The following is a 10796-nucleotide window of genomic DNA, read 5'->3' as shown; positions in this document are numbered from 1 at the left end:
GTGCGGTGTTACAACATTTTAGATAATATGATGATACGTCAAATTACATCTGCGCTGAACGTACACATTACACAAGGCTAAAAAAATAGCTATACTTTAAAAAATTATATCGCTATTATTTACTGAACATCAAAAAACCTAATGTGGCAATACGTTACAATTACTACTAAACACCTAAAAATTTTTACCTGACTTACATACTTTTCCATTTATACATAAATAAAAATGAATTGTATTCTCATTACCATTGTAAAGTTTACTTTCTTTTTGTTTTTTCCTAATATGTCAATTTTTAACAAGACAGAATACCAGCGTTGTGGGATCATTAGTATCCGGAACATTAAGCTAAGTCAGAACCTTTTTGTTGAAACGACACATCATAGACTTAAACTATTAATAACTAGCTGATACCCGCGACTTCGTTCGGTTGGATTAAGGTTTTCTATTACCTCGCCCTCTTTAACAATTTTGAATCTTACCACGGGAACAATTTCTTTTGATATAGAAAGTACATGTTCTTTTTCATAGCAACCAAATGACATGCATACCAAATTTCAAAGCTGTCTGCCCGCAGCTTAGCTCGTAAACAATTTTCAATTTTCCCTTTGGGAACTTCTTAAGGAATCGGGATAAATGGTAGCCTATCTTCTTTTCCATGTCAAAGGCTACATGCATGCCAAATTTCATCCAAATCCATTCGGCCGTTTTTGCCTGATTAAGTAACAAACATTCACACTTTTAAAATTACTAGCTGTCGCCCGCAACTTCGTCTGCGTTTGTTTTTGATACATATGTCATTCAGTTCAGGTGTAGTTCTACTGATATTTTTAAGTTGTGAATTGTTATAAAAAGAAAACGAAGTGTAGTCTTTTAAGATTTTTTTTAATAATAAACAATATCTAATCTGTCTGATCAGTCCCAGATCCTCCTATCACTTACAAAGAATAGTAATCATGAAAGGAAGAATCGAAATCGCATTTTTAGTTAATTTATACACTATAAACTCAAAATTCAAATTCAAGATTTGTTTCACGTCGTTTTATTTTAAACATCAATGATGTATCATCAGCAAACAACACAATCCCGTGATTGTCCTTAGCAAGGTACGGAAGGTCATTCATGTAAATGAGGAACAGAAAAGGTCCTAATATAGATCCCTGGGGGACACCAATTTTCACAAATGACCCGTTAGACCGCTCAAAAACCGTTAGACCGCTTAAAACCCGTGAGACCGCTTCAAACCCGTTTGACCGCTTATTTAGTTTAACGAAGAACATTTCTAACATTTTTTATTTAGTCCTAGCACTGAAGTCCTTTTAAATGTAGCGGCACTTTATGTATTCAGTATCGCTAAGCCTTAAATGAAGGGTTATCTGCTGTCCGCTGAGGAGTTCTGTCCTCCGTCTCCAATCATATTCATCAAATCTACACGAAATTTGAGCAAAAATTAAACAGATATTATAACCTCTATAGTACAAAAATAATTATTTAAATCGGTTATCATTTGACGGAGTTATGGTGTAAAATCGTCAAACACTGATCCCCATGTTACTTCTGATACCTTCAAGTATATGTGTGCAATTTTATCGGCAAGTTTCATGATGATCGGTTAAGTAGTTTTCTCGTGAAAGCGTAACAAACGAACTTACAATCACATCGGTTAGGGATATGGGATAGGGATTATACATATAATTACATATTATATATATAGCAGGAAGAAGGATTAAGTATTAAATTATAAGTTACTCCATATGTAAGTCTGTTTGTGTTGTACTAGTAAGTAAACATATTTCTTTCTATTCTATTCTATTCTAAATCGATCTTGGTGTTTTGGAATAGAAAAGTAAAAACAGAAGAAACAGAAGAATTATCCCGATTAGTTACCGTGAGATTAAACAACCCAAAACAAACGTGGTCTAAGTGGTGGGCAACAGCTGGGCTATCTTTACTAATTTAATCTATCCCTTCCGTTTTATAGCATCCTGTATAAACACACTATGACTGATAAAAAACAGATATTATATGATACATGCATATACATAGGATATACGATAGAAAGATAAGATGCATATTTTTTATAAGTGTTGGTGTACTTTCAAGGTAGTGCATTATCACCTCAACTGGCGTCTTTGAACTTTGTGTAATACACAAAGGGTAATAGTATACATTTCTAGAATTACTTGAAAAGTAAAATGTCAGAATGGCACCACAGAACCGATGCTATACACTGGTATATGCAGGAGTTATCGTCAAGAGTGGTTGCAGAATCGGGAATTCCTGGCGACAGGTACCATCTTGGTAAATTGACTCTACGAGGCCTTAAAGACGCTCCAGACTTTCTTTTACAGGTAAAAAATATCAATCAATGTATATATTATATGAGTTCGTTGTCCACTCCTGTACACCGATACCGCGAACGCAAAATACCAACATATTCAAGCATTGCTTAGCGGTTCTGCTTTCTCAGAACGGCTAGCATGGAGACATTTTTCTCCCCAGGAAAACGACAAAATTATATCTTCTCCCACACTCTTTGACACTGACACCCGTGCGCCAATGAGTGCATTGGCGCACGGGTGGAAATAATATTTAAATAATATATGTGTAATAATTAACAGGGGCAGGTCTATTCCCTGTTACATGCTTTGATTTTAAGGGATAAAATTTGGAATTATAAGTACCTACCGTCTCCTGTCGTGACGTGCACATACAGTTTTAATATTGACGGCCGATTGGCGCAGTTTGTAGCGACTCTGCTTTCTGAGTCCAATGCCGTGGGTTCAATTCCCACAACTGGTAAATGTTTGTGTGATGATCATGAATGTTTTTCAGTGTCTGGGTGTTTATATGTATATTCAAAGTATTTATGTATATTATTCATAGAAATATTCCTCAGTCATTTTAGTACACATAACACAAGCTACGCTTGCTTTGGGGCTAGGGCTTAAATATAGATACAAGGCCATGGAACTAGTGTTAATACATATATATTTAGATCGATGGAGCAACAGACGAAAGGGAAAACTTTGGATCAGCACTAAAACGATCTGTACAATGTGCAAACGCATTCAGAAAATTCGGTGTAAAACAAGGAGATGTTATAATACTAATGGCCCCGAACCACATTCATCTAACTATGCCGATGTACGCAGCTTTTTATCTTGGGATCGCTGTCTCCGGAATTGATTGTACCTTGGGAGTTGGTAAGCATAACTTTCTCGATATTTTAATCAATGACTTAATCACAAGGTCTTGGATTTTTTGAATTAATTGCTGGATATATACCTCTATACGTAGAAGAATATAAATTTGATTACGTAGAAACATTGATGATGATAAAACTAAAAGCTGTGTTGATATTCTCTCCTCTGAACAAATTTTTCAAACATCATGAAAAACAAAGTTATTTCTAATATGGAATGTAAGTAGACTTATCGTCCATATCTATCAATCTATCAAGCGAAGAAAAACGTAAATAATTATAAATATTACACACATCGCCATCTAGTCACCAAAGTAAGCGTAGCTAGTTTTATGGGTACTAAGATAACAGATGAATAGTATAAATAAATACTTATAATATACATATAAACACCCAGTCACTGAAAAACATTCATGTTCATCACACAAACATTTTCCAGTTGTAAATATTTAGATTCCACCATTCACGATTGATAAAAACTACTGTGTATGAGACCCAATTTATCACTATCCGAGTATCTGTAGCAATTAGATTTCTCTTTTACTGAATAGCAATCTTCCAGCGTTAGACTTTTAGCACAGCAAAACGCACCTTATATTTGTCTAATATGGGAGTTAACGATAGTGGGCATTATAAATAAACGTGGCATAACGTAACATAGCTCTCAAATTTGGCACTCATTTAAAATATAACAAAACATCCATCAATATTTTAAAGATTTTAATATTGCCATCACGAATAACTTTAGTAAGATTTTAAAACAACAAGTTTTACAACGTTTAAATTCTCGATGAAGCTCCTTAAAATATGAATGAACTATTCAATTCTTATTACCGCAGAAACAAGATGTTATTTGGAGTTGAAGTTTCGTTATTTGTTAAAAAAAACAAGTCATCACTATTTTTAGGAGCTTAATAATGAATTAACACGTTTTGAACTTGTTGACTAGTCTTGAAATAAAAAAAAAAAATATATATTATTTAAAAACACTTCACTTTATGCGAGGTACCTGCAGGCACTGACAGGGTAGTTAAAGAACTCGGACAGACTTATCTGCTTCATGATAAATATTTTTCTTTCAGCTGAGCTCCGAGATACCTTCCAATTAAATGAACCAAAAGTAATATTCTGCCAAAGTGAGAGAGCGGAAGAAGTTGCATCAGCATTAGATGGTCTGCAATACAAATCAAAAATAATCACATTTGGAAAGGCAGATCGATTCACTAGTTTTTCTGAGCTGCTTGAAAATTATGGTAGTGATACATCCGTTGAAGATTTTAAGTTAGTTTTAAATTTGCAATATTATTCTGAATATAAGTTGAACTACCATCGTGTCCCAAAAGTTGGTCTTGACGTCTGGTGACCCAAGAGCTGGCGCTTATTTAGCCCAGCGGCTAAGTCTTGCAATTCAAAGGGGCAATAGCGCCAGCATTTTGGGTACCGTGCCCATAAGTGAACAGTTAGACGCCTTATATTTATTGTAAATATTAATTTTAGTTTGTAATCATTATTACTTATAAAATAAAATATGTATATTGAACGATGAAAAAAAAAAAGTTGAATTCAATTTCATACAATACGGAACGTTTTCTTTATTCGAAAATTTAACTACATTTCAGAGCTGCAGACTTCGACACCGATGACACAATTGGGTTGCTGATTGCAACAAGCGGCTCAACTGGGTTGCCAAAATCGGCAGCTTGCACCCACAAGAACTTGGCTATCTCTGTTCCATATAAGTGGTAAATACCATCATCATCGTCATCCTTATGAACCTATGTATGTTCCTACCTTTAATGGGTAGAGGGCTATTCTGCCAGATTAACATCAAGCATTAGTGATACTGACCGGGACTGATAGCTTTACATTATTTCTGAGGCGACAATCATCAATAGCCTATAACAGTCTACTGCTGGCCTCTCCCCACGGTTTGCCCATAATCACTAACTTGGGCGGACGAATTGATGATCGCAGTGGATAGTAGTAGTACCACAGAGGACGCTACGGCCCGCTCTCCGTCATGTACCCTTAGTCGCCACGGACGACCGCGGGACGAGGAGGGCGTGATGACAACTGTATTCTGACCTGCCGCCATCTAAAAATATATACCTACCCCTTAATTAACTATGATCCATATTTCGTGAACTATTGATCTGAGGTATCGCAATTATAAAGGGGAAGAGGGTTGAGCAAAACCTCACTGCATTTCATCAAATTAAGGCGCATAAAAATTGAAAATGGTGTGCATGTAAACGATCGGTTGGTAACCTGATTGGTTACTGAATAAAAAGGATATAAAGAGAAATGGAGGTTCTATTTAAGTAGACATAATGTTTTTATTAGCGGCCAGTACTTGGTCAATTGTTATTACTTTACAAACTGCGTGCACAGGCTCACTTTCGACCAGTTCCCGGTACCAACTCGGTTGCCAGTGGTCCTCTCACCAGTCCAGTGGTTTTCTGCACTGTTCCTGTTTGTTTCCTCTCCGATACTAAGACACACGCGGCTTCAGTCTTCCCAACCTATGACGCAGAAGCACGCTTACTATATCATCAACAAGTACAAGGCAAGTTAGTTCCAAAGTAGGTACCTAGTGAAGCTTATTCCTTTGTGTGTACGGCTTATTGTAAAATGGGTATCATGCCACGAGTAATAATAACAGTTATAGTCTATTGAGAGAAATGATTATAATGCCAAATAAATTATAATTCTGTTTTCATGTTCATGTTTCAACAGTAACCTGAAAAAAAGAATTACCAACCATCGGTCTAATGATCTTGTTTAGATTACAGTTTATTATAAAATTAATAATTTGGATAAGGATTAATATCATAGTTTACGCAGCGCGTGCCAGTAAAGCTTGCAGTCGGTTGATTTTTACAATCATTGTTATATTTCTACCAATTTACAGAAAAACATAATAAGTTATACCTACACTTAAACCTTCCTCATGAATCACTCTGTTCATTAGTAAAAACTGTATAAAAATACTTTCGATAGCTTTTGAATTTTTCGCTCCCAGACAGACTGACGCGGACTTTACTTTGTTTTATAATTTGTAAGGATTTCATAGATTTTGTTAATTTGTTTTACAACTGAATCTCCAAAAAAATCCTGGAAATATGAAAAAAAATATTACCATATGTATTAGTTCGTAGTCACCATAATATGGATATTTTGTTTTCATTTCGGAAGCTAGATTTGTAATACATATGCGTACATACATACGTATTATGTATGTATGTACGCCCGACTAATTTTAATGACTAGGAATTTGCAATTATACGTCAAGAGATATCTCTACATTTGTACAACTTGTTGTTGGGTTTGGCTCTCTATAGGATCTAATTACTTTTTGATCGTGTAATATGAGCTCGTGAGACTTGAAAACTAATTTTACATGAAATGTTAGAGGTAGGTTATTACCTACGTAGACAGACATTAATGGTAATATGTCTACTCAAATATCGTAAACGAAGTTTAAATTTTATTTTTTTAGCCAACATTTACCATGACGAGCCCGAACATGTTAACTACTCTTTTCAAGACAGGAGATCGTGAGATATGTGACTTCACCGGTTTCGAACTTATTATTGCAGCAGGAAGTGGCGTTCATCCTAGTCTAGTTAAGCAAATGAAGGTAAAACTATTAATAAATCAATATTTATTAGAACACAATTATTCTAGAAATCAAGCCTGAGATTTAGAATCTCATGTAATGTACGCATAAAAAGTGCCTTTACTTGAATAAAGATATTTTCGACTTTGGACTTTATGCCCCTACGCTATTCCTTATATATATTAACAATCTTTGCTGTCTCCTCTATACCTAACTGTAAAATGATAGCCTACGATGATACCGTCTTACTTATTACAGGAAATACGTGGGAAAACACATTTAAAAATACTGAATATGCTTTACAAAAGGTATCAGCCTGGCTGACCGAAAATTTACTTAGCCTAAACATTAATAAAACAAAATTACTTACCTTCTCACCCTCCACCACCTCGCAACCCAGTGCTGATAAGGGCATTGTGAAAGCTCATACCTGTAATTCTTTTAGTAATAACTTAAACTGTGTTTGTCCTGTTGTCGAATATGTTACAAATATAAAATATCTTGGACTACTTATAGATAATACTTTGACATGGAATTTACACATATCAAAACTAACTACAAAAATAAGGAAATTTATTTATGTATTTAAAAATCTTAGGTCATCAGCTAATAAAAGTACTATCTTTATGGTGTATTATGCAATAGTGCAATCATTACTCTTGTATTGTATTTCAGTTTGGGGAGGTAGCAATAAAACATCACTGCTACGGTTAGAGAGAGCACAGAGAGCTATTTTAAAAGTGATAACGAAAAAGCCATATAAAGATTGCAAAGTTCTTTCGGTTCGTCAACTCTTCCTATCACAAGTTATAAAACGCAAACATAATTCTCTCATCTTTGATAAAAATAAAGTAAACAGAAGATTAGACATGCTTAGAACAGAAAGACACAGAAGTAAACTGTCAGGGAGACAGTTCTATATCCTCAGCTCTAGACTTTATAATAAAATACATGAAACCATTAACATATATCCACTAAATGGAAATAAATGTAAAAATCGTGTCAAAGAATGGTTGCTCACGCAAACATATGCAGAAACTGAAAAGTTGCTTGAAGTTTTATCTTAGTGCGGTAATATTCACACACAAACACACACACACACACACACATATGTTCAAAACATGTAACATAGTACAAATATGATTACCAGCGTTACCTGCGAATTGCTTGCTATATTTATTTTTTTACTTTTTGTTTTAAACGAGCCATATTTATAAGGAGAGCACTGTCGCCTATAACACAGGTTTATACCTAGCTTAGGGAAAGTTGATTTCTGTCTATCCGTGTTAATTTTAACATTAATATAAGTTATACCTATTGTGCAGATGTAATGTAAATTGTACCTATGTTTTATTGAACAATAAACAAAATATTATTATATTATTATTATTATAAATATGTGGCTCTTATTAATCATATTTCTAATAGTTAGCTCATTTTCATACTTTCAGGTCTATCTTTCTAGCTGTTTATCAAACTGTTTGCGCAGGCTAACTTATTACAGAGTCTGATGATCTTTATCATAATGATGAAATTTAAAATGTTTTCAATAATACAATTTCGATTATATTCTCTCTTAATTAGGAGTCTGATATTCGTTTTATTTTAATAGAAAAAAATAATGTTTACCAGGAAGTAATGCCCAACACAAAAGTAATGGTGATGTACGGCTTGAGTGAATTATCAGGAATGGCTTTTAACTATGATGGATGTCTGCCCACGTCGCTTGGCAGGCCAATTCAGAGCGTAAAAGCAAGGGTAAGCTAATTTTATAATTTATCGTGATTGAAAACAAAATCTTTTATAAACAAATAAGAATCATAGTTTTTATGACGATAATATAAAATTTTACAGCTGGTAGACCCTGCAACGCTAGAAGACATAACAGAGCCAAATGTAACCGGAGAATTATGGGTCAAAGGACCCACTGTTTTCAAGGTAAGCCAATATTAACAAATGTATTACGAATAATATGACGTAAACAATGTGAATTAAACAAAGGTAAGACTAGATAAAGTCAATAGTATAAGTTACTGTGTAAGTTTTGAAACTGTATGGTGCATTTTTCTTTTAGGGATATTATAACAAACCAGACATAACTGCACAAGCTCTCGTCGAAGGAGGTTGGCTGAGGACCGGGGACATGATGTATAGAGACGCTGCCTACAACTTCTACTACGTTGACCGTCTAAAGCTGTTACTTAAATATAGAAATCACCAGGTATGTGATAATAGATAACCAGGTAGTGATGTTAGCAGTTTGGGAGGAAAAGAAATATAACATGAATCGGTAATAATGCTCGGCAACATTTTAATAATATTCAAAATCAAAACATAATTCTTAATAGGTTTCAAAACAATACTTCAAGTTTCGTAAAAAATTCGTAGTTTTTCGAAAAATTATTCCTTCGTTTGTATTCATTATTGGGATTAAACTTTAAGATAAACGCAACTGCAACGGTTTCCAGATAATTTTCTGTATCTACGCAAACAGAATGTTGTTAAAAGATCAAATATCTAATCATTAATAGATAATGTAATTAAGTAAGATATGCCAGATATGCTTAAAAGGAATATATTATACTTTTGTGTCTGTTTTTAATCCTCAGATATCTCCATTAGAAATAGAAAACGTAATAATAAAGCACCCAGACGTGTTCGAAGTAGCGGTCACTGGCGTTAAACATGAGGAGCATGGAGATCTGCCAGTTGCCTGCGTTGTTCTTTACGAGGGATCCAAGGTCACAGCACAAGAAATCAAAGATTTTGTTAAAGGTAAAGTAGCAGAAAAAGTACTGCATGTAATAATTGAACTAAATAGACATATGTGAGCTTTTCTAGGATCATTCCTTAAAATGATTACTAAACAGTTTTGATGATTTTTTCCATATTCCTTTGCTGCACTTCACTCTACTTTAAATTTATATTTTTCAATCAATCAGTGAACCGAATTTTTTGTTTCTTTTAGTGGGCAGATTTTAATCGAAATTATAACTTTATTTATGTTAGACATGTGTTCAACTTCGTAAATTTCCAGTTAGGTTTCAATTGGCTTAGTGGCTTTCGAACGCACAATCAACACTTAATTCTTATTACAATAATTAAAGTTATTTTTTATTAACAATATAATATGTGCAGGATAGTATATCTGTATTCTAAGTTTTGCATTGTTTTGCTTCAGTAATTTTCTAGTAGTACGATAGAGAGAAGGCGTATTTGTTTTTATACGTCATTGATTGCCTGGAAAAGATCGCTATGCAGCGATAGCCGCCGAATTTTTTTTCGCTACACATTCGCTGTTTTTGCTTTGCTGTTTATACTACATTCGCTGTTTTTGCTTTGCTGTTTATGTACTTTTTGTGGTGTACAATAAAAGTATATTAACTCATTCAAGAAAGCATTTTATAAAGGAATTATTTATAATTGCTTGTTTAATAGCCAGTCATTCTTTGTTTCAGAATCACTGACCGACTCGAAACAACTGAGAGGTGGAGTAATATTCTTGAAAGAGTTACCACTGACGTCCACTTCGAAGATTGATAGACAAAAACTTCGAAAGTTGGTTTATTCGTTGCCCCGAGAGTAATGGAGCTACTTTTGTGATGCATAGATTGAACTAACGCGACATGGGTTTCAAAAATCTTGGTTAAGCTTATATTATTATAAAATGTAAATAATTTTTATTACAAATTATATGTCTATCTAAACCTTTAAATTTATAAATGTAAAAATATTTTAATGTATATGTATAAATATTACTGCATAGGCAGCAGAACTAAGCCCGTTCGATAAGTTATTTACATGAGGGCCCCATTGAAGTTTAGCTTCTAACGTTATTCCTAGAAATACTGTTGTATCCACCGGATTCCATTCCTTATTATTAAGTTGTATAGTGGTTTTTACATGTTTAACATTTGGTCATGTGAATTTTATGCTCTTATTGTTTTTTTATTTAAAACCAAATTATTAGCCATT

General features: G+C 33.9%; 1 protein-coding gene across 1 annotated transcript; it reads left to right on the top strand.

Moving 5' to 3' along the window:
- The first annotated feature begins 2192 nt into the window (after positions 1 to 2192).
- On the top strand, positions 2193 to 10467 carry LOC120628169 (luciferin 4-monooxygenase-like). Its single transcript, XM_039896407.1, has 11 exons — positions 2193 to 2348; positions 2996 to 3203; positions 4285 to 4483; positions 4822 to 4944; positions 5594 to 5768; positions 6702 to 6842; positions 8454 to 8579; positions 8676 to 8759; positions 8896 to 9042; positions 9431 to 9596; positions 10280 to 10467. The coding sequence occupies exons 1-11, from the start codon at positions 2193 to 2195 to the stop codon at positions 10405 to 10407; spliced, it is 1653 nt and encodes a 550-aa protein (XP_039752341.1). The 3' UTR covers positions 10408 to 10467.
- The last annotated feature ends 329 nt before the right edge of the window (positions 10468 to 10796 follow it).

This window comes from Pararge aegeria, chromosome 12 (assembly GCF_905163445.1).
Source record: "Pararge aegeria chromosome 12, ilParAegt1.1, whole genome shotgun sequence".
NCBI classification, from domain to species: domain Eukaryota; kingdom Metazoa; phylum Arthropoda; class Insecta; order Lepidoptera; family Nymphalidae; genus Pararge; species Pararge aegeria.
Note: the sequence above shows the minus strand (reverse complement) of the source record. Positions and strands in the feature narration are given on the sequence as shown.